Below are 24535 nucleotides of genomic sequence, written 5' to 3' on the forward strand. Positions count from 1 at the left end.
TTGTGTGTGTGAATATTTTCATTCGTGTATACTTTTTAATGGTCCTTTTTGTCTTTCTCACATTATGTTGCTCAAGTGGACTCAATATTCAGCAGATTGAACTATCGGGTTACCTTTGGTGAATTAATATTAAAACTTTGGGCCTTTAAGGATAGTGGTGTTGGATTTATGAAACTTTTTCAACCAACACCTAAAGTAATCATCACATTCGTTATTTTAAATTGACTTCTTTGGTTAGTTGGTGCATTAGTTGGCAGCTTCAGGGCTGTTTTAATGTAAATCTGGTTCCTAAATGACTCAGGAGGGCATTTTAGCATCTAAGAATGGCTGGAGCACAGAGGCACTCTGATTGCTTCATTTCTGTTGACCACAACTTCTCTCATGGGCACTGCAAAGAAGTTGATAAAGAGCTACAATGTCAATCCTACCCATTTCTAACACCTCCCCTATGCTGAAAGAAACCCTACGTAGTCAGTTTTAAAATGGCTTTGTCTCTTTTGCACTGCCCAGAGCATAAGGAAGAAACTGGTCCCCAATTCCTATGACAGTATTCAGTGCAAATAAAATAATGTATTACATTAGTTACAAACTAGATGTGTTAGTCTCATTGTAGAATTAAGAATGAAGAATGTCTGTTTTGCGGCATAAGATACCATGAAATACTTATAATTGGTTTACAGCTAGTAGTGTCTTTGATTTTTGTGTAAAAGTTAATGGAATTTAAATAGAAATTGCCCTCTCAGAACTATGTAAGTTACAAAATATTAGCAACCATGTCTTAGATATCATTTATTAAAATTTTACAGAACAGCCTGGTTATTGATACCCCAAGAATTAGGAAGCAAACAAGACCCTTTAGCGCCACAAAAGATGAGCTGGCTGAGTTATCAGAAGCAGAGAGTGAAGGGGATGATAAACCAAAACTCCGCAGGCCTTGTGACCGCTCTAGTGGATATGGAAGAACAGAGTGCTTTCGGGTGGAGAAAAACTTATTGGTCTACGGGTAAAATATACTCTGTTTTATTAAAGTGAAACTGACAATATAATACTGATTTCTACATATACTAAATCTTACATATGGAATATACTTTTAGTTTTATAGGCAAGAATGAATTCTAGATCTTAAGATATAAAATGCTTATGTGCATTTTAAATGTTGCCAAGTGTTGAGACTTATAAATAATAGTAAAATATGAGATACATTGGCAGCATAACTCCTTTCCTTTTTATTCTGAATTTAATGTCATTCTTGTAAAATACTCTTAATGTACGTCTGCATTTTTAATTCTCATTCTCCCTGTCTGTTAAGAGGAGTGCTTTCAGGAGCTAAGATGAACTGCAGCTCACAAGTAACACTGTCAAGCTATATATCTGTTTTTAAATCAGAGTCGTATAGCACGAGACGTGTTGGGAGAATCTCTTTGGGATGGGAGTTTTGTTCTGTGCTATATAAGTCTTTTTTCTTCTGAAAAGCTTTAATAGCTAAAGAATGATTTAAGCAAAATGTGAGAAACTTGTCAATCCACAGATTATACATAAATTATAAATCTTCTCTGGAAAGAACTATGCATAGTTAGAAATTGCATAATATACACATGGAATATGTGTTCCATATAAAAACAGTATGGAAAAATAGGATACAATTTTCAATGAGAGGTGCCTAAAGTTAGTGTAAAAGTCCATAAGTAGGTGCGTAAGCAACCTGATTTTCAAAAATACTGAGCAACCTGCAGTTCCAGTTGGCTTGAGTAGAAATTTACAGATGCTCAACACTTTGGAAAATCAAGCCCATTATTTATGACTCTAACTTTAAGGGCCCATTTTTAACATCTTGGCCAAAGTTTACATAGAGAGAGTGTATGCGTGCACACATTTAACAGTATTGTAATAATCATTTTTAAAAATTGATGATTTTTAAACCATAATCCATATTTGAGACATACATTCTTCAGAATTCCATGTGAAACAGTTCTTTTTATGTTTACAACATCATAGTATCTGAAGCCTGAGTGATTAACAATCCTCTATACCTTGGTAGCTTAAACTACCGAAGACCTAAAAAAATGAAAACCACAAAATCTTAAATTGTTCCTTCTGCAATAATACTCATCTAAAGATTGCCTGAGTGTTTCATTTTAAAAATTCTGCTGGATATGTCACTTTGGACCAGGTGGGGTCGATGGAGAGAGATTTTGTCACACGGTCGCTTCAAGAGGCAACTAAATGAACAGGATGTGGAGATAATTTGCCGAGCACTCCTGGCGTATTGCCTGGTTCACTACAGAGGAGACGAAAAGATAAAAAGTTTTATATGGGATCTCATCACCCCAACAGAGGATGGGCAAACACGAGAGCTACAGAATCACCTTGGTAAGGAACTAAATGTTTCTGTAATTAGATAACTTGATGTATGTAAGTTTTTTATTAGAAAAAATCAGCATTTTCTAAGTATGTGAGAAAAACACCTAAAAATGTTCAAAAATAATAACTAAAGTAAATGGATTTTGCCGAGGGTATCTCAAAAGATTGATTGGGAATGCTAATTCTCTTTTTTTCCTATTCTTTGCTATTGGTGGCCTACCACAATGGGTTGATATAAACTATATGTAAATTAAACTTTTCTGCTGGTTCCTGCTTGTTGAAACCTAGTACACTGTGTGCTAACAGTGACAACAGGCAATGTTTTTTTTTTCTTTCTGTCCTCATGGTGAAATACACCTCCTAGAGATTCCCGTTCTGGCAGACCAAGGAGCAAAGACGTATAATGAGCCTGGTATCCCACATGGGATTTGAGGTCACCACACCAGCCTATGTTAAGGGTTTCCCTCTTTTAGAATATATTAATTTGAAAAACACTGCATAGCATCTGCCAGTTATACATTACTGTCATTGCTTTTTATTTTCATTTTCAGGTTTGTCAGCCCCTGTGCCTAGGGGTCGAAAAGGAAAGAAAGTGAAGACTCAGGCTAGCACTTTTGATATACATAAAGCAGAATGGCTTCGAAAATATAATCCGGAACATCTACTGCAAGATGAAGGATATAAAAAACACATAAAGCATCACTGCAACAAGTAAGTACTAGTGTAAATATGTGAAGGTATTTTTTCAGTTTGTATAAAGGATTCTTTTCTCTTCATTGTTACACTCTTGAAAGATTAAAAAAAAAAAAATCTTAACAAAAAAGGGGGATGTCTATTTTTACCCACTGATGATTTTCCAAAGAAGCAGAAAGTAACATAGCTCTAGTTGCCTTCTTAAGGCATCTTATTGTATATTTCTAAGGCATCTTACAAATATTTGCTACTATTGTTGGTTTCCTTTCTTGTTTGCCAACTTCATCATTCTGTCAACAGCGATTAGGGAAGTCTACTGCTCCTGTAGAACCACAGCATTCACAATTGTGGGTGTTGTGCAGAAGGAGGTACTGGCTCCTGATTGTGGGGCAGGCTCACAAAGGGTAGGCCACACATCTCTGGATGATGGTGTGGCACCTGCCCATCTTTGTTGGCCCTTTCTTAAAGGCAGGAAGGGGCAGAAGGAGCCCTCTCTTGATCCCCTTGCTGCAAAATCTCAGCATCCAAAATCTTACCATCGGTTTGCTGCTTTTCTGACAATATGGGGTTTTATGTTGTTAGGTTAAGCTATATGTTGACATTACAGGCTTTAGAAATTACAGTTATATCTCAGTTTGAAAAGAGTTGCAAGGCATGGGACCATCTGGATTTAGAGGTTGTTATGGGTTTGATTTAACTCAGTAACAAAAGATATTAAATATCTAGGCTTAATCAATTTTAGTAATCAAAGATTATTAGTCAAAGATTAAAACACCATAATACAGAAAGACAAATACGTTACCACCAATCTGGGAAGCAGCAGTGCAGCTTGTAAACTCTCTCGAAATCTGAGCTGTACTGTGCCTCTATATATACTAGGATTGAGAGTTTTTATCATTTGTTTGCATTACTTCTTATATATTCTCTTTGATATGTTTTGAAAACTTTTTGAAGGCTTGCACAGACCCTGCATTAAACAGGGCAAAGTTTGTAACTAGTTTATTACCTTGTTTTGACCATAGTATTCCAGAAATTAGCAAAACTTTAGAGACACCTTCACCAGTTACAAGCTTGGTACAGAGGGTATGTTAGCAAAGCATCAAGAAAATTGTTAGTCTTGTTCTTGTTCTCTGGAATGACTGTATACCGAACACTGACATTACAGTACTTCACATCTCAACTTGGTTAAACAGCTAAAATTGTAAACCTTGGAGACGTTCTCTTATTTGGCTCCTGTCTGCAGGCTCTGCAGTAGCCAAGCATAGCAGAATATGTAAAAGTTTTTGGTTTGAGTGTATATCCTTGTGGTATTTTCCTGCTGTATTGAGAGCAACAAAGCTATGCAAAGCCACAAAGGTTCTTCAAGGGCTTACTTGTCTCTATTCCATACTAGGTGTGTGTGCACCACATGCACAGTTGTCAGAGATTTTTCCCTCAGTGGTATCTGTAGGACAGACTCTAGCGCCTCTTGGAGCTGCACATGTATGTGCCGGTATAAGGGGCATTGCCAGCTCTGCACCCTCTCAGTTCCTTCTTACCGCCCATGACGGTTGCTTAGAACGATCCTTCTTGTTCTTGCATGGCTTCTTTCCCAGTGGTTTGGACTTTTGTAGATATTGTATGGTTATTGTAGTTAGTGTATATAGTTCTTAGTGTACATAATTGTGTAAATAGTTGTCCCTTTATTAAGAGACTTTCGCCACACAGGCTGGGCATGCCCTGGTCCCAGGGTTCAAGCTATGTGCCTCCTGCAGCAGGCCCATGCCAGTGAGTGACCTGCGCTCTAGCTGGCTAAAGTGCCTCGGGGAAACTCCTGTTAAAGAGAAGCCCCAGATCTGCAGGGGCTTCAAATCACGCACTCAGAAAGATATTCATCTGAGGGTCTTATTCATGGAGGCAGCCCCCTCACACTGGTCTTGGAGTTGAGCCGCCCCGAATTGATGCTGAACACTTGGGCTTCCATGTGAAGCGCTCCACTGGCACTGTGCTCTTCCTGGCACTGTTCTCCATCCCTAGTACCGAGGAACAAGCACAAGAAACAGCCCAAGAGAGGGCGCTCTCCGGTGCCAAAGAAGGACAAGGGGGGAGTGGCTGGCTTACTGTGACCTTCGCCGGGCCACTCGTCCTCCCCAGAGCCACTGTCTGCTCCAGCGACTCCGCCTAGAGTGCAGAGTCGGTACGGGATCCGCCTCTGACTCCCAGGAGCAATCATGGGAGCTCGCACCTGTGGACCCCTTTGACTCCAGAGGCTTTCCACGAAGCAGAGGATCTGATGTCCCTCCCGATCCCACCGACCCCCCCAAACCACCTGCCAGCTGAGGCTATTGAAGATAGAAGGAATCATAGGTCAGTGAGCTCCATCGCAGCACTGTCCAGAGGAAAACCCTCCATGGTCCCATTGTGGCAGTCTCCAACCCGTCTCCAGTCACTGGTTCCCTGGCACTATCTCGAGACAGAAGGCAGGTATTGTGCCACCATGGTCCCCGAGGGAAGAATCCAAGCCCAAGGGGAAATCCTTCATTCTGCCGAAGGCATATTGGTATCCTGCCTATGCACTGGACGGCACTGGCCCACCAGCTTGCGTTTGGCCACTGGCCAATGCAGTGGCAATATTGGAACCTGTGGGGGTTTCCTCTGGTACCAGGGCCCTCTTCCCAGCAGTCATACGCGGTGGTGTCTGAGAGGCATACCATTGCTTCATTCCATCCAGCACCGGACCCCAATTCTGGTACCGACCCCAGTACCAAGATCCTAGAAGTGTCCCCAATGGATGTGGTGTACATGGAGGAAGGAGAGGAAGCTCCTCCTCCAGTGCAAGCGGTCACAAGTGCTAGTAATCTTCTCCCACCAGATAACTTCAGGGCCCATCAAGATCTCCTGAAATGGGTCATTGCAAACTTGGGGCTGGAAGCTGAGGAGGTGAAGAAGATTGCTTGCAACTTAGTTGATATCCTGGCTGCAGGGACCCCCTCTAGAGTGGCCCTGCCAGTTAATGAGGCAGTTTTGGAACCTGTCAGTCCCCCTTCTTCATCTCTGCCCCTACCTCAAAAAGTGTGGAGAAAAAGTACTATGTACTGGCTAGTGGCTTTGGGTACTTGTACGCACATTTAAGGACTCCCTGCTTCAAGAGTCAAGGCAGGAGTTCACAGCCATCCTGGAGGAAGGCAAGATGATGGCCAGGACTTCCCTCCAGGCAACTCTAGATGTGACCGACTCAGCAGCCATGACTATGGTGTCAGAGGTCACCATAAGGTGCTGTTCATGGCTCCAGTTATCAGGCCTCTCTCTCAGAGTGCAGTAGTCCGTCCAGGACCTTCCCTTTGAGGGGATCTCCCTGTTCTCTGAACAGATGGACTCCAAGTTTCACGGCCTCAAAGACTCAAGGGCTATGCTATGCTTGCTAGGCCTTTATGTGCCCTGGCCTCCAGGAAGCGTTTTAGGCCCCAGCAGCCTTCCAGATTCCTGGTGCTCCCCAGAAAGAGAAAGGGCTATAAACAATGTCAGCCCATACCTTCTGCCTCAGCCTCCCAGTCGGGCTCACATAGATACCTTGGCAAGATCAGGCAGGCCTTTTGAAGGTATGCCCGAGGACAGCATACCAATCCTGACTCCAGATTCATCCCCCATTTTGTTTTTGGATCACTTGTCACCCTTCCGCCCAGCATGGTCATATATAAAATCAGTCCGTTGGGTACTCAGCACTATAAGAGTTGGTTATGCCCTCCAATTTTCATCTACCTCTCCTTCCTACCCACTGCCCCGTCCCTCTTCAGGGACCTTTCTCATGAGCAGCTTCTCATACAGGAGGTGCCAAGCCCTCCTACGTGTGGGGGTCATAGAGGAGTTTCCTTGAGACTTGAGAGGGAAAGGGTTTTACTCCCAATATTTTCTAATCCCAAAGGGCAAAGGGGTCCTGCGGCCCATCTTGCACTACATCGCTTCAACAAATATCTCAAGAAACTGAGGTTCTGCATGGTCTCTCTGGTCTCCATTATGCCCTCTGTGGATCCAGGAGACTGGTACGTTGCCGTTGATTTAAAGGACGTGTATTTCCATGTTTCCATCTTCTGATTCCTCAGTTTCTTAGTGGGTCAACGCCACTACCAGGTCACCGCGCTTCCTCAGATGTCAAAGGCGTGCAAGTCTATCTGTACCTCGCTGACTGGCTGATCAAAGGCCACTTGCAGGCTCAGGTACAGCACAACATTGATACGGTACAAACCATCTTCAGGCTCTGGGTCTGTTGGTAAATGAGCAAAAATCCGCTCTGATCCCTGTTCAGAGAATAGAGTCCATCGGGGCAGTGCTCAGTTCGACCCAGGCCCAAGGCCTACTTACTGGAAGCCAGATTCCGAGCTATGTGTCAGACCTAATCTCCAAGGTTACGACCTAATCTCCAATGCTAACAATCACTTGGGTTTGCCTCAAGCTGTTGGATCACATGGCAGCATGTACTTATGTGATGCAGTACACAAAGCTACATCTCAGACCTCTACAGAGGTAGCTAGCCTCAGTCTACTCCCCAAGTAAGCACCACTTGGACTCGATACTCACGATTCCACCGCTGATCCTTGGTGGAGGGACCCAGGTTCTCTAATGAAAGGGGTACCCTTTGCCGCCATTCATCCATCAGTCACCTTAGTTTTGGTTATGTCTGACCTGGGGTGGGGAGTCCACCTCGACAATCTCAGGAATCGGAGCCTCTGGTCCCAGGAAGAACTCTCTCTGCATATAAATGTCAGGGAACTCAGAATGGTATACTTGGCTTGCTCGGCATTCCTGTCACAGATCTCAGGCAAAGTGGTGCAGGTCTTAATGGACAACACTGCACCAATGTTTTACATCAACAAGCAGGGAAGTGCTCAATCTTCAGCCTTGTGCTAGGAGGCACTCCAACTGTCGGACTTCTGCATGAAGCTCACCATCTACCTTGAGATGTTGTTGGAAAAAGATTCCAAGTATGGTTCGTTACCCTGCTCCGATAAGAGACCCACACAGGATTTCAAGCTGGACAGTCTCCAAAAGAGTTTATTCTGCAGAAGGTCAATCCCCAAGACCACAAGTAGACAGTGGAAAAAGACCCCGAACAAAGGATTACAGACAGTATTATACCTTATTGCTACTTAAACATTCATGACAAGACCATACATATCCCCCTTACAAGGGCACAAACCTATTTTCTCTATAACTATTGGTCTATATTATTTGGCATACATTATTCATAAGATACTTTTACAGATGTTTTGCAGCTAACTACAGCTTATCTATCAAGGTTGCATAGCTTGCTGAATCCAGCCGAGGCTTATCTCCTTCTGCATTCCTAAGAACTTTCCATGATCTGTGCACAGAGTGGAACGGCCTTGCCTTATAAACAAAGAAGCTGCAAAAATGGAGTAACTATAGTCAAGCAACTAAAAATCAGCTTACAATGTCACATCTCCGCAGAGCCCAGAATGCATTGGTGGATCACCTCAGATCGTTTTCCTCTCATGAGTGGTCTCTTCATGTGGAGGTCATCAGCATCATCTTCCAGAAGTGGGGGCCTCCCCAGGTGAACCTGTTTGCCACCAGACAGAATAGGAAATGCCATCAGTTCTGTTCACTGCACCTTGTCCCATACTGCTTTTGCACGGTCGCTTTCCTGGTGAAGATCACCTCAGCCAGAAGGGTCTCCAAGATCAAAGCCCTGACGTCAGAACCTCTTTTATATGGTGTTTTTTAAGGACAAGGTCCAGGTGCACCCCCATCTGACCTTCATACCAAAGGTGGTGTCACAGTTCCACAACAAGCAGGACATTTTTCTTTTTCTTTTTTTTCCTGAAATCTCACGAGACTGCTGAGGAATGTTGATTCCTGTACATTGGACATTAGGTGGGCCCTCACCTTCTATATTGAGGACTAAGCCCTTCCACAAGTCTACACAACTCTTTGTAGTAGTTGCGGAAAGGATGAGTGGGCTACCTGTGTCATTCCAAAGAATCTTGTCCTGGATAATCACCTGTATCCAGGCTTGCTACAAGCAGGCGAAGGTTCCTCCTCCAGCCATCATGACTGCTCATTCCACGAGAGTCCAGCCTTCATCAGAAGCGTCCCTCACGCAAGTACAAATCCAGGATATCTGCAGAGCCGCAACCTGGTCATCGGTTCATACCTTCATGTCCCATTACACCATCACCCAGCAGGCCTGTGATGTCAGTTTTGGAAGAGCAGTGTTGCAGTTTAGCATATTCGTGAACTCCGAGCCCACTTCCAGGGGTGCTGCTTTTGAGTCATCTAGCATGGAATGAACATGGGCAAGCACTTGAAGAATAAAACACGGTTATTAACATTTTGTAACTATTGTTCTTCAAGATGTTGCCCATGTCCATTCCATGACCCACCTTTCCTATCCCTCTGTCAGAGTTACCAGCAAGAAGGAACTGAGAGGACTGTTCCACACAACAGTCACGAGCGGTAAGAAGGAACTGAGAGGATGCGGAGCCAGCGATGCCCTTTTACCGGTGCATACGTGCACATCTCCAGGGGGCACTAGAACTGGAATCCTATGGATACCACTGAGAGAAAAATCTCCAGAAACTGTGCACACACTTAGCAGGGAATGAACATGAGCAATACATCTGGAAGAACAACAGTTACAATAGCTTAGTAAATAAGTATACCAGTATATTTTAGAATGCTTTATATTAATGTTTAATTCTATAACACTAAAACTAATCTGTAGTTACATGCTGTAAAAAACAGTTACTATCAACTACTTTCTTATTTTGATTATGTAACATCTTATTTTTTATCACACTTACTCAAAGCATGGAAGTTGTTGACGCCTGATACATTTTGTTTGTGAGCTGAATGCATCTGTTTTCTGCTAGTTAGCAAAGCAATTTACCTTCCTGGTTAATAATTCTGTTTGAGAGCTGTTTTCCCAGTATATTCTGTTTTAAAAGAATCAGCTTCACAAATGTTGATAAAGTCCATTCCTTATTTGATATTTGTCCCTACAGCATTTAGTATGTGACTAAAACATTGCAAACTGGGTTTTTCCTGTTACATCTTTGGCCTGGCTGCAAACACCATGGGGTCTTGGCTTAGTTCAGTCAACAGGGTGAAATCCTGGCCAGATGAAGTCAATGGGAAAAATCCTGCAGATGTCTGTGGGGTCAGGATTTTCACTGTGGAGATATTGCGTAGGTTTGCTTGGCAATTACGTTGGGACTTGGAAATAAATGAGTGAGTTTCTGGTGAGACCGGGAGGGTGAGGAAATATCTTTTATTGGACCAACCTCTGTTGGTGAGAGAGAGACACTTTCGAGCTACGCAGAGCTTTTCTTCAGGTCTGGTGGCGCATAGTCAGTTTACAAATAATATGGTGGGGTTTGTGGGTCACTGAAATCTTGTTTCACAGGATTGCAACTTCTGTGGTCTAAAATACTTGTTTCTCAGTAGGCACATTTTAAGTGAAATTGGTTGAAAAGCCACTGGTATTCGAGTAATTTTAACTGTACTGTACACTATATAAATATTACATTAACATTAAACTATATTAAAAGAACATTTTAGGTTGCGCAATGAAGCATTGGAAAGTTATGAAATGTCAGATTTATAGTTGCCCAGATAGCCTTAATTCAGCCTCCTTGTGCATCCATCATGTATGCTGAACAAACAGCATTTCCTGTGGAAAAAATAGTAACTAATAATTTTCATAATGTGTACATATAAGGGGGTTGAATTAAGGCTGCATGAGCATCCATAAATCTAGAGAGACAATGTGGGTGAAGTAATATCTTTTATTAGACCAGCTTCTGTTGGAGAGAGAGACAAGCTTTTGAATTTACACAGAGCTCTTCCTCCGTTCTGGAAAACGTTCTCAGAATGACAGAGCTAAATGCAAGATAGAACAGATTGTTCAGCATAAGTAGTTAACACACATTTCAAGGGACCATTCAAGATGAAGTGCCCCTTTAACATCTCTCCAGTCTTAGAGGGGAAAAAATCGCTGAGGGGGGCTGGATTAAGTGGCTCACAAATTGTAGTAATAAGCCATAAATCCAATGTGTCTATTCCGTCTGTGATTGTTAGTATGTAGCAAAGTTATGAATTTAAGCTCCCAGGCTCCTCTTCTCAGGGTGTTCCTCCCACTCCCTCATGAGTTTGAGGCATTTCTGTTGCATGCAGTTCTCTCCAAGCTGTGGACTGGCCATCTGCCAGATGCAAGAAGGTTCTTGCAGTTGGCGGGGCAGAGTGTGGCACAAGGCCCTTGCCCAGCCTAGCTCTTGTTCTCCCTGCTGCTCTGACAGCTTCAGTATAGTGTGTGGCAGTGGTGCTGCTGCTGCTTTGTCATTGGCCTGGCTTTCTAGAAAATTTTGTTATATTGGAGGGCTGCCAACATTTTCCTGAGGAATGCAAGTGAGGGAAGGGAAACGGTAGTTTTTAACAGTTTATAACTCAGCCAAACGTAAGGAGGATTTCATGGGACAAGAAAAGGCATGTTTCTAGCCCAAGGCCTTTTTCCCTCTTGAATTTCAAAGAATAGAGGTCTTAGATGTTCTCAGGGAAAAGTTTGTACAAATCTTAAATGTTAGGCAGCCTTAAATATAGGATCACTACCAATTTTCCCTGTATTTCAGGAATGAGCGGTGTTGCACCCTGAATAACTAGTTAATTGCATTAAAAAAGGATGCCAAACATAAATCTTTTTAGAATTGTAATATCTGTTTCTTCTTTGTGTTTGTTTTTAGGGTTTTGCTTCGAGTAAGAATGCTGTATTACTTAAAACAAGAAGTCATTGGTAATGAATTCCAAAAAGTGTTTGATGGAGTTGATGCCAGGTGAACTATACTGAAGTTTTTGTGCTTGTTTTTAAATGTAAACTATTAAGTAAAAACTCAGAAGTCCTAATAGGGTAAAACAACAAATACAATTTACAATTTTTGCCCATGAAAAAACTGTTTTTATTGTATTTACTTTTTTATCATTAGCAATTCTAAGTTTTAGGGATGAGACAAATATAAATTCACTTGGTTTATACTCTGTCAGCAGGTTTCCCATGCTTCTTAGTGACAGGATTCAGATAATGGGTCTCTTCTTACTCTCATTGAAGTTAATGACAAAACATCCATTGGTTTCAGTGCCATCAAAAGCAATTTATATGCTTTAATTTAGCTGCAAATTACTAAAACTCTCAGTCCTAAGTGCAAAAAATGGTCATTTTAATTCATGCTGTACTGTTTTATGATTTATGCAGTTGTCAGTATTTTTTTTTTTTTTTTTAATGTTTGGAATACCAGCTTACAGATATTTTTGTAAAAGAGAATGTGGTATGTCTACTCTGAGTCTTTTAACCAGCATGGGAGCTGGGGATAAAACAATGTTTAGGTGATTGTTGGTCAGAGGATAGTTTGTGTGTGTTTGGACATGTAGAATTATTGCTGTTTTCTATTGAAAATTGAAGTATAAATGTGGAATAACAAAGACAAATTAAATTTCATCCTTCCATGTGTAGATTTACGTTTTGTTTTATTGGTGAATTTTTCAGTGAAGTTGATGTTTGGGTCCCGGAGCCAGACCATTCTGAGGTCCCGGCAGAATGGTGGGATGCAGATGCAGATAAATCCCTCCTAATTGGAGTTTTTAAGCATGGTAAGTAATGAGGATGACTGTGTGTGTATTTTTCCCTGTTGACACAAACTTTTTCCTCTTAAAAATCGCTTTTATATTATTGCTTCTTCTCATTCAGGTTATGAAAAGTACAACACTATTAGAGCAGACCCCGCACTCTGTTTTTTGGAAAGGGTGGGCAAACCAGATGAGAAAGCAGTTGCTGCTGAACAGAGAGCAAATGATTACATTGATGGGTATGTATGAATGTTTCAGTTTTGTTATGAGCTGTTTGATGTAAACTGAACTAAACTTATACACTAGACCTGATTCTCCTCTCTCACTATTTTTACACCCTTGTAACTCCATTGATGTGAATGGCATTATTTTTGATGTCCTCCAGTGTAAATGAAAAGAAAATTAGGCCCAGATTATTTATAGCACAATATTTGGACATAGGAGTTCATTTGGTAATGTGAAAACTTTAGGCTACCCGTGCAGCACAGTGGTAGTACTTCACTTTACTATTTGAGAGATGTGAGTTTGATTCCTCAGTACAAAAGCTGGCATAAATTGGGAGTGCTACCACATTAGTAAATTTGTCCTCTAGAGGCAGGAATACCTAGAGTTACTAAAGGACATCCCCCTTAAATCAGTTTGGGATATCATTGATAACCTCCAAAGCGGAGTATCTGTTCATTTCTCATCAGCCAGCGGGTCACAGTTTAGGGCCACAGACATAGAAGACTTCTTGAGTGAGATTGTGGGGCAGGAAAGAGGGAAAATGTTGAAGCCATAGTTCCTCTTGAAATGGGTTTTCCCCTCCGAAGTCCAGTGACTGATATTTCCCAGTAGAAAATTAACCAGGCAATAAATCCATCTTGATTTAGAATAGCTTTTCATAATACAAACAGAATAAGACCTTTTAAAAAAGTATTAAAATAGATTAATTTGCTGTGTTGAAATTTTACCAGGGATGTAGAAGATCCAGAATATAAACCAGCCCCAGCAATGTTTAAAGATGATATGGAGGTACTGTATGCATCTGTTTTTAGTTCTTGCTATCGTAATGAAAATGTTATTTTTAACTTTGTGGAGCTAGTTATTTTAGCATTTTTAATAATATTTCCTATAAATATTAAGTATGTCTCATATAAGTCTTTGAAAACATATTTTTGTGTGATACCTTCATATTAAAGATGGCTTAATAGCTAATTGTCTAAAATATAACATATTACTATTATTCTTATTTTACTTTTGTTAGTTATCTACCCAACGAGTGTGTGTTTTAATTACGTCTCTGATAGATTCACATTTCTGATTTATTTCAAATATTGGGGTTTTTTTTAGGATGATGCTTCATCACCAGGGGATCTAGTAATAGCTGATGGAGGTAAAGTAAATTCAGCTTCATATATGATCATTATTGTGAACCTAGAGTATCCCATCACTAGGAGCTAAATCATGTCTTGGGCACAGCCCTGTTTTGGGGGTAGTGCACAGCCTGAGGCACAATCAATGATTGACTTGTTTCTTTGTTTGATTTTCTTTTAATATAGATGGTCAGATGATGGAAGGAGACAAAATTTATTGGCCCACTCAGTCTGCTTTAACAACACGTCTGCGCCGCCTAATAACAGCCTATCAACGTACTAGTAAGAACAGGCAGGCCCAGCAAATCCAGCCAGCGTTTCCTGTTCAGGCCAGTGTGATGCAGCCTCCATATGAAGAAGCTGCTCTAAATCCAAAAATGGCTGCCAAGATTGAAAGGCAACAAAGGTTTGTGCCAAGTAAAAGTATTCAGTTTAAAGACATGGTCCCATAGAAACTCAAAAAGACCTTTTAAAAAAATTTTAAGGTGTAATCACTATTGGTCACAGTAGATAATGTTAAGAAAATTACTGAATGTCCAAACTTGATTAATATTTTTTTTCTTTTTATTCTCAATAAAGATGGACAAGAAGAGAAGAAGCTGATTTTTACAGGGTTGTATCCACATTTGGAGTGGTGTTTGATCCTGACAGGGGCCAGTTTGACTGGACAAAATTTAGGGCCATGGCTAGGCTACATAAGAAAACTGATGAGAGTTTGGAGAAGTACTTGTATGCATTTATGTCTATGTGCAGGAGAGTCTGTCGCCTTCCCTCAAAAGAAGGTATGTATTGTAGGAAAATAGAGTACAGTATGTTTTTTAAAGTATTATTTCAATCATGTAACTGATACTGATCATAAAAAATATTGTTTGTTCCTGTTTTCAAAAACTAAAACTCTATCTGCTTCCCAAAATTTTCTTAGGGGAGAAGAAAATGGGGAAAAGTATAATGTTGAACATGAGGTTAATATTTTGTGGGGCTTGGGTGTTAACTGGTTAATCTGCTTCTAATCTACATTACAAGGTTTTGTTTGCCACATACTCACATTTGTTTTATTTTTATATAGAACTTGTAGACCCAACCATTTTTATCCAGCCAATTACAGAGGAGCGTGCTTCTCGGACTTTGTATCGCATTGAACTCCTGAGGAAGGTACGAGAACAGGCCCTCCGACATCCACAGCTGTTTGAACGCTTGAAACTTTGTCAGCCAAATCCAGACTTGCCAATCTGGTGGGAGTGTGGGACTCATGACAGGGATTTACTTATTGGAGCTGCTAAACATGGGGTTAGCAGAACAGACTATCACATTCTTCGTGATCCTGAACTCTCATTTATGTCTGCCCAGAGGAACTACAGTCAGAACAAAGTGGCACTATCAAGGACTTCTGCTCCACTTTTACATCAGTATCAGATGGCATTGTCTGCTTCTCCTCTTACACCTCATTCAAGATTGCCAGATACTAAAGGGAACGCTCTTGAGGATACAAAAGTTAAAAATGAAAACCTTAAAGAGGACCCTCAGTCTTCTGAAGAGGAATCTATGTCTACTGAGGAAACAAGAACAGTGATGAAATCTGAACCTTTGAGCCCAAAAAATGGCACACCATCACAGACTACAGATCACAAACCTGGTGTAAAGACTGAAACTGACAGGCGTATGGTTGCAGCAAGGACAGAGCCCCTAACTCCAAATCCTGCTTCCAAAAAACAGAGAGTCAGCAAAAGAGGGTCAGAATCTAGCTCTGATTCTGACTCTGATTCAGACAGATCATCCTGTTCTTCCAGGTCATCTTCATCGTCCTCGTCGTCGTCCTCGTCTTGTTCACGCTCTCGATCAGGATCCAGCTCTTCATCATCCTCATCTTGTTCTTCAGCATCCTCCTCCTCTTCATCATCATCATCTTCGTCGTCATCATCATCGTCGTCTTCATCTGAAGAGAGTGACAGTGATGATGAAGAGGTGCAAAAGCGAGGTATGTGGAAAAAGTCTTATTGCTACATCATAATTTTAAAACTAAAAATACTTATTTTGAATGAAGAAATATTGAAAAACATCTGAAAGGCCTAGGAAATAGGAGAATACATAGTAAAAACAGAAGCAAATGTACCAAAACAATTTTACCTGATTTTTAGAGGGGAGAAGATTTTAAAGCTTTTGTGGTTATTTGACTGCTTCATGCTATGACAATGTTGGAAATAGTGCTTCTCATCACCGCCTAACAAAACCTTCAAAGAGTGATATTGCCTGATCCCATAGATAGCTGTGTTCAGCATTCAACTGAGGTGTGGGGAAGGGTGACCTGCCAGAATTTCTGTAAATATTTTTTTTCCCTTCCCCATTTCTTTGCTTTTCTTGCTATATTTAGATTTTTTTTTTTTTTTTGGTGCCTCTTCTGTTCTTCCCTCCTCATCCATCCCTTTTCTCACTGCACCATTCTTGAGTATCTCTTGGAAACTCTCACCCCTGCCATTTGCCAGAGATCATTAAGAGTAATTGGAGGTACTGTCTCTGCACCCACCTATGGGCATTAGGGTACCAGTCTTCGTTTCCAGACTTAGATATCTAGAGCAACAGGCCCTTTTTTTTTTTTTAAAATAAAATCTCCCTTTTATTTCTTTGCTTCCTGTTTCCCTTACATTAAGATGAGATGAGGAAGGGACAAATAAATATTTCCTGAAGCAGCAAAATATCATGCCATGTAGTGTTTGCCCAAGAGCAGAAAGAGAATTGCCGCAACAAGCACCATATTCTGCCAAAGTGTTAGCTTAAAGGTTGTCATGATAGGAATTACAGAAGGTGGGGGGAAGTATGATTCCAACTGTCTTGAACTCAGTTCAACTCTTTTACTGTTAACAGTTTAACCCTCTGCTCTGTTTTCTGTGATGGAGAAAAAATACATGAAACGTTCTAATATTCAAGATATGCTTTAGACTGTTTTCCACTATCAGTACAATGAACATTATATAATGGTTATCATTAGCTCATTAGTTGGGTGGTGGGGTTAGGAAGGATTTCCTACCACTAAAGGTAAGGTTTTAGGCTGCAACATGAAGGAGTCAGTTATGAAGGTAGATACAAATATATAGTTTGTTGCTGTAATCTTAGCATATTATATAAGTATTGTGTGCTCATTCATTTAAACTTGTGTGACACAGTGCAACATCTATTTGCATTCGCTGACAAATTTTCAAGCATTCTGACTTGGATATTCAGACCTCAAAACTGTTCAGAAAACATAAAAGAAATTGTGGATTAGTACACAGAGGATAGAATTTTCAAAACAGCTGTGTGGCTTGGGACCACTAGTCCCATTGGTTTCTTCCCCTCCCCTCCCCGACCCTTCCCCCCACCCCACACACACAATGGGATTTGTGTTCCTGTATGATTAAGGTACCTTTGAAAATCTCACCCATAGCAAATCTATTGATACATTACATACCATAATCAAAATTATCACCATAGGAATTTGGCTTAGCGATCTGAAGCCTAACACTCAACTATATGGCATGTCTCTGTCTGAAGCATTGTGACGTAAGAAGTAACTCAGCTAGTCATCACTCACCCTCCAGGTCATTTACATACTCAATTTCAGCAAATGAAACTGCCACTCAGAACTGAGGTGCTTTGGAGGAGCTGGAGTGGCATGGGAATTCAGGACTGAAATAGTGGGGCTGTTCTGGATGAGTGGTTCTTGAACATATTTGATCGTACCCCTCAGCCCCCTTTTTTGTTTGTGTCCCCAGCACCTAGCCTGTCGCTGCTGCTGTCTCCCCCTTCAGAGCTAGGCAGCAGGAGAGTGGCAGCTGCTGCCCAGGTGCTCAGCTTTGAGGGCAACACCACCAGCAGCGGAGAAATAAGGGTGGTATGGTATCCAGTTGCCATCCTTCTCTGTTGCTGCTGGTGGCAGCACTGGCTTCTTCAGAGCTGGGCAACTGGGCAGCAGTGGCCACTCTTCAGCCACCCAAATGTGTGCACTAAGTCTTTTCCCTAAAACTTCTCATGCTTCCCCCCCCCAATACATTCCATGCCCCCCCAGGGGGTGTGCCCCCCAGTTTGAGAAACTCTGTTTTAGATCAGGAGCTATATTGGCTGAGTAGGAATGAGGCTGGAGATGTGCACTATGGCTCTTCCACACTGTGTATGGCTCAGGCAAGATCATTGACCTTTGCCTACTTAAAACTGTTCTAGTAGATTCTCTCTGCCTGAACCGTCAATGAGGGAGAGGACCAAGATAGACAACAGGTTAGGGTTAGGGTTTAAGGCCAGGGTTAGAGTTATTGGCTGAGTAACCTCTGATGTTGCCTGCAGGACCAAATGGGCATTGTCAAGGGGAAGTTGTTGATGATAAAGTAATAAAACAATGAAGAAGAGAAGTGGCTTAGGCAATTTAACAATAAAATTTAGGTTTAATGGCAGTAATCCTGTAAAATTGCTCCAGGTTCAGGTATAGAGACTGTATTCCTTCCCCTCTCACCCCCTGCCAGTGTAGCCCACATAACCAATGACTTGTCTGACCCTCTAGTTGTAAAATGTTCGCAAATCTGTCTGTCTTTCTGTTGCTAATTAGAATTAATTAGAAATTTGCATTTTAAACATTTGGTAACTGCTGGAAGGTTCTCTTAACGTCAGTGCAGTTCATTATGCACATTCGCTTTAATACCTAAGGTTTTTTTCATATGTTGTACACCATTCATATAAACTTTTGTGCAGCTGGGCTGTATATTGCACACTTGACAGATATTATTTTTGACCCATCTGTTGTGTTTCAATTGCTTTTTAGAGGATAATGTTTGTAACAAATGCCTCAGTATTTAGTGATTTTAATTTTAGTTACTAAATTGTTAATACTGCCATTATTTCTTTAATCCCCAGATTTGCATGCTTAGCGACTGTCTTATTCTACATGAAAACAGTTGATGGAAGGGATAGCCAAAACACTTCCATCTCCATCCTGCTTATAGGACTCTGCTGAGCAATATTTCTCAACTTTTTTTATACCGCTATCAGGCACCTTTTTGCTGCCTTCTTAAACTGTATCAGGGAGATGTGACGGGCACTAGTCCATGGAGCAGTCATTGGGAAACATTGATCTAGAGGAAGAAAGTTTTCAGCAAGCTCTACATACTAGAATTTAGGGCTCTCTGGGTCTAGTATGTAGTGAGTGTTGTGGGTTTGATTAGGTAATATTTAGGGGTTTGGGTTTTTTTGTTTTTTTTAAATAATAAATTATATATAATCAGGTTAAAAGTGGAGAGAATATTCCTTTCTGTCATCCCAGTGCCAGTAAATAAGAGGAGGGAATGTGGATCTTGGGTGACAACGGAAAGTCAGTGAGAGAGTTATGGTAAGGAGAGCTTGGATTTGCCCCGATAGCATGATAAGCTCCATTACTGGAGCTAGTGTTGCCTAACTGCTTGGATGAGTCAATAAAAGAACTCTGCATTTGTTGGGATTCTAAGCCTTTTCTCATGCGTTATAACAACTCAATCAATTTTAATTTGTCATTCGAAGTCCTGATTATACAAGTAACCATCCTGGATGGAGGAGGTGGAGAAAATATTGGGAAAAATTAGTTACATAGTGTTTAAAATAGAGAGGTTTTTAGTAGTTCCAAGCATTCAAAACCCACTTTAATTTTTGAAGTATTAATATTTAGGAGCTGAGATTTGACATGCATGTTATGAGTTAGCTTTGGTTAGTGAGGGCGTTATTCTCCCCCTTGTATTGTGGCTACTTGGTGCTGTACCACAAGTAGATTCTGGGTGTAAAAGCCGGCTTAGCCACCATGGGATGATATTCCCTTCAGTCTCCCTTGTACCGGGGAATCATCTGGTGTTGTGGAGATAGGTTAATTGTGTTAGAGAAAGGAGACATTACAAGGACTGTACTACACCCTGCTGATTCCAAGCTGCCTTATCGACCTGTTGATACTATTGGCAGGTGGCAGAATTTACAGCATCCTTCAGGCTCTGCTAAATTTATGCTGGGGACAGCTTGATGCACATCTGGCCCAGGATCAGGGAGTGGCAAGGGGTGCAGCACAGAGGCAAACTGTGGTCCCCTATCATAGAAAACTTGCAATTTTGGGGCAAATAAATGGTGGGTAGCATTTTTATCAATATTTTATTATTACAGTGATAATGGAAACACTTTTTTGTAGAAAGTAGAGTGTTGTGACACACATGCTTTTTCTAAAATACAAAAAAGCCACCTCTCACCCACCTACCCCCCAGAACTTAACCACACATTACACAGCTAAAACATATGGTATTAGCTGACCTAAAGCAACAAAAGCAATGCAAAAGTCCATCTTTAATGCTCACTTATATACACAATTGTTATCACAATAGTAATCAAATGTAATCTTGCATTTCTTGTTACACATAAGTTTGAGTCTTGAAGAATAATTCCACATTGCTCTTGCACTTGTACTCTTTCCTATGCAGCATTGGCTGTTAGTTTCAAAATATGTCTGACCTTGCTACCAGGAAATGTATACTGTGCAAGCACACAAACATAATATCCCTGATTTCCTCTGGAGGAGGAGGAAAGAAATAAACAAAAAGATGGAGGTGAGAATGTGGGCAATATGTGAGGGTCAGGGGTGAGAAGAAACATTGAAATGTCAGTTGAAAAGAAACTCAGATTTTTTTAAATGCATGTTTAAAATTGTAATATTATGTAGACATATAATTTTAAAAAATTTGGGGGAGGCAAATGGAGCCTTTTACCTCCCCATCCAATAAGTGAAATGGACCACACATAAAAGTAATATCCCCTTCATAGATTTAGCACACTCTGGTGACAACCATTCTGCTTTCCATGCTTAATTTTCTACTTAAAAATTTAATTTATTTATTATTTTGAAATCACATTTGTGTTCTTAAAAAGTTCACAAGGGATTTCATATCTAGGGTGACCAGATAGCAATTGTGATAAATCGGGATGAGAGTTGGGGGTAATAAGCACCTATATAAGAAAAAGCTCCGAATATTGGGACTGTCCCTATAAAATTGGGACATCTGGTCACCCCATTCATATCAGCCTTTACCAAGCAATATATTTTTAAAATATCTGAATACTTTACATGGTAAGCTCTAGAAAATAGAACAGGAATATAGTTATGTTCAGAGAAGTAGTAGTTCAAAATTTACATAGATGAGCCTCAGCACTCCAATTTAAAAATTGGCCTTGCATGTACCCAGCATGGCAATTTCATTTTTCATTTTATATTTGTGTTCACATTTTTCTTTCCAAACCTTCTGATTCTTTGTATGAGCATCCTAAGGGGGGAAAAAGCAATTATAATATATTTTTCTATACAGCTTCAAGTTACACATAGTACTTTTATTTAGCAGAAGGAACCCCTCACATCAAAGCATATGACGAGGAGAGTGTAGCCTCTCTGAGCACCACACAAGATGAGACCCAGGACTGTTTCCAGTTGAACAATGGGACACCAAATTCCAACTATCTCTTACAAGGTGGATACATGTTGGCTGCATCCTATTGGCCAAAGGTAAGTTTGTAATACCATTTTCAAGCTCAAATATTCTAGGCCTGGGTCATTTTCCTTGCAACATTAATATTCCATTAAACATGTCAAGTCCAGTAAAATTATTCAGACCTCTGAACTTGGATGGAGGAGTAGCCCTTAGATAAAATATATTGCTCTAGACCAGTTTTCTTTCAGAGTAGATTCTTGGGACCCTTCATTTATATCTAAAACGTAGATATTCGGTGGGAGAGAGCAATTTGGCAAGTCATAATGGTAAAAATGGTGATATGCTGCAAATATTTGTTTGCAGTGTGAATAGCCAGTGAAGTTTGGGGCTGCATACACACAGTGATCGTGTTGTGGACCAGCAAAGGGGGGACAGAAAAGGGACTTCAGTGCAACTCCAATTTTCTGAACAAAACTCGTGATTAACCAAAAGTCAGTTCTTCCTCGAATGATTGTATATGTGCATTCCATTCTTGGTGTGCATATGCCCCACAATTGCCAGAAATTGTCCCCTCAGTGATACCTGTTGGGGCGGCTTGACTACCTTGTGCTGACGCACACTGCCAATATCAGTATAAAGGGCCCAGACAACCCCAAACTCATATACCCCTAATGGCTTGCCCTTTGGTATTGTCAAAGGGAAAACCCATGATGCTCACTTCTCTTCACCTTGGCACCCACTGCTGGCACTGTCTGAAACCATATCTCTGTGGTCAGTGGAAGGAGAGTCCTCTTCAGAATCGGAGGTCAGGTCCTATATTTCCTGTCTGCAGTCACTTTTGTTATCCCTCCTCCAGACGTTTCCACCCTTCCATGGATTCTGTCACAGGAGTACCAGTGTGTGGTTGGCCAACAGGTTGCAGGAGGCCTACACCTGTCCAGTGGCCATTTTGTTATCCGTGGGGCTTTTCCCCATTTCTGGATTGTATTCCAGGCATTCCTGTTTGGTGTCCTGGGAAAGGCATGAGGCACCTACCTATTGGGCAGCACCTGTTCCTGATTCTGGTATGGAGCCTACTACCAGACATCAAGAGTCGGCTCAGTAGGACCTGGTGGATCAAGAAACAGAGGAAGAGCATCCACAGCCCATGCTTGGCCTCCTCTTTCCCCTCCTCTGAGGAAACAGCCTCAGGAGGGGGTTGTCGCCTTCCCCAGATGATTTGTATGGCATACCAAGAATTGTTAAAGAGGGTTGCCTTAAGTCTGGGCATACAGGAAGTAAAATAATTCTCTCACTGCCTAGCTTATATTTTAGCCACTGCATATCCTTCCAAAGTAGCCCTACTTCTCAATGAGGCCATTATGGGACCTAGTTATGGGGCTGTGTCAGGCCCCTGCATCCCTTCCCCCCACTTCAAAAAGGTCCAAATGCAAGTAGTATATACTCGCCCAAGGTTATGAGTTCCTTTACTTCTATCCCTATCTTTTCCAGAGTCCCTGATAATTTTGGCAGCCAATGAGAGGGAAAGGCAAGGGCCTCAGAGCACAACCCCAAAATCAAAAGACTTAAAAAATGTAGACCTGTTTGGTAGGAAAGTTTATTCTACGGGGGAGGAGGGGTAGTTACAACCGAGGATTGCAAACCAGCATGCACTTTTGAGTAGGTATGACTTTAATATTTGGAACTCTACTCATTGGGCAGCACCTGTTCCTGAAGATGGTAGGCAGACATTCTCCACACTAGTGGATGAGGGAAAATTGGTGACAAGGGCCTCGCTGCAGACTGCTGTGGATGCGGCTGACTCAGCTGCCAGGTCCATTATTTTGACAGTGGCCATGCATGGGAACTCATGGTTTCAGTCCTCTGAGCTTCCTCAGGAGGTCCAACAGACTCTGCAGGACCTGTCCTTTGAGGGGTCCTTGTTCTTTTTGAGCAGATTGATGCTTAGCTGCATGGATTAAAGCAGTGTTTCTCAACCTTTTAAGTAGCAAGTACCCCCTAACTTCTGAAAATTTTAATAAGTACCCCAACACTCAATTTTCCACTCTGAGAAATACAATCTTTTCCCCCTTTACCGCTGGACGACTGTATTTCTCGTAAAGCAGGAGAGTTCTGCAATGCTGTGTGGCTGTGGCAGATCACAAACTCCCTGCTGTTTCTCCCCTCCTTCCTCCTCCCCTTCCTCCATATCGGAGCAAAGGTCAATGCCAGTCATTCACTGTGGCCTGATGGCGGGGTCACGTGGTGTTCTCACACAGGCAGGAACTTGAGATATGAGCAGGCACAAGCAGCCCACCAGTGTGGATAGCAGCGCTCCCCATGGCTGTCCCCAGCGGGGTGCGAGCCTGGGGCAAATAACACCGTGTTGGCCACCTGTCTCCCAGCTGGGAGCTGGGACCGGGCGGGAAGCAGGCGGCTGCCACCTGGCTTTCCCAGAAGTCGGCGGCTGCCGCTCGCCTCCCTTCACTGGCTTTTTCACTGGGTACCCCCTGCCTGTGTCTTGTGTACCCCTAGGGGTATGTGTACCATAGGTTGAGAAACTATGGGTTAAAGGATTCAAGGGCAGCCCTAAAATCCCTTGGGTTTTACAACCACAGCCCCTTCCAGGAAGCACTTCAGGCCTCAGCAGCTCCTTTGATATTCTGCTCTGGCTGTGTGACAGGACCTGCAGAGGAAAAAAAGTAGAGGTTATTCAGTGTAGGCCTCATCCTCCTCCTACCTCTGCATCAATGCCAAACCCACTTAGACATACAATGGGTTCTAAGCAGACATTTTGATGAGACATTCAAGGGTGCTGTATCAGTTTCCAGCATGCCAGACACCATTTTTCTTATATTTGTAAACCGCCTTTTCCATTTTCTAAGTGCCTGGTCCCATATCACCGCGGACCATTGGGTGCTGAGCACTGTAGAAGCAGGATACTCTCCAGTTTACTTCTACTCCTCCTTCCCACTTTCACTCCCTGTCCCTCTTCAGGGACTCCTCTCACAAAGAACTTCTGGTCCAGGAGGTTCAATCTCTCCTTCAGAGGAGAGCCATAGAGGAGGCTCTTCAGAATTTAGGAGG

The 24535-nt window shown here is 41.8% G+C and overlaps 1 protein-coding gene across 9 annotated transcripts in view; it reads left to right on the forward strand.

Annotated features, from left to right (window-relative positions):
* Window positions 1-24535, forward strand: part of CHD9 (chromodomain helicase DNA binding protein 9) — a 185573-nt gene that overhangs the window by 122719 nt on the left and 38319 nt on the right. For 6 of the 9 annotated variants that reach the window (XM_067550971.1, XM_067551008.1, XM_067551017.1 and 3 more), the window contains 12 exons: window positions 807-1003; window positions 2171-2370; window positions 2913-3072; window positions 11790-11879; window positions 12587-12690; window positions 12788-12905; window positions 13623-13680; window positions 13999-14041; window positions 14208-14427; window positions 14601-14803; window positions 15088-15996; window positions 21380-21543. In XM_067550971.1, the coding sequence (XP_067407072.1) occupies window positions 807-1003; window positions 2171-2370; window positions 2913-3072; window positions 11790-11879; window positions 12587-12690; window positions 12788-12905; window positions 13623-13680; window positions 13999-14041; window positions 14208-14427; window positions 14601-14803; window positions 15088-15996; window positions 21380-21543 (2466 nt within the window). Of the gene's footprint in view, window positions 1-806; window positions 1004-2170; window positions 2371-2912; window positions 3073-11789; window positions 11880-12586; window positions 12691-12787; window positions 12906-13622; window positions 13681-13998; window positions 14042-14207; window positions 14428-14600; window positions 14804-15087; window positions 15997-21379; window positions 21544-22167; window positions 22275-24535 lie in introns of all 9 variants that reach the window. The other 3 variants (XM_067550998.1, XM_067551025.1, XM_067551035.1) reach the window with 2 other exon arrangements.

Source organism: Emydura macquarii, unplaced genomic scaffold (genome assembly GCF_026122565.2).
Source record: "Emydura macquarii macquarii isolate MOO-44397 ecotype Brisbane River unplaced genomic scaffold, CSIRO-AGI_Emac_v2 contig_295, whole genome shotgun sequence".
Lineage (NCBI taxonomy): Eukaryota > Metazoa > Chordata > Testudines > Chelidae > Emydura > Emydura macquarii.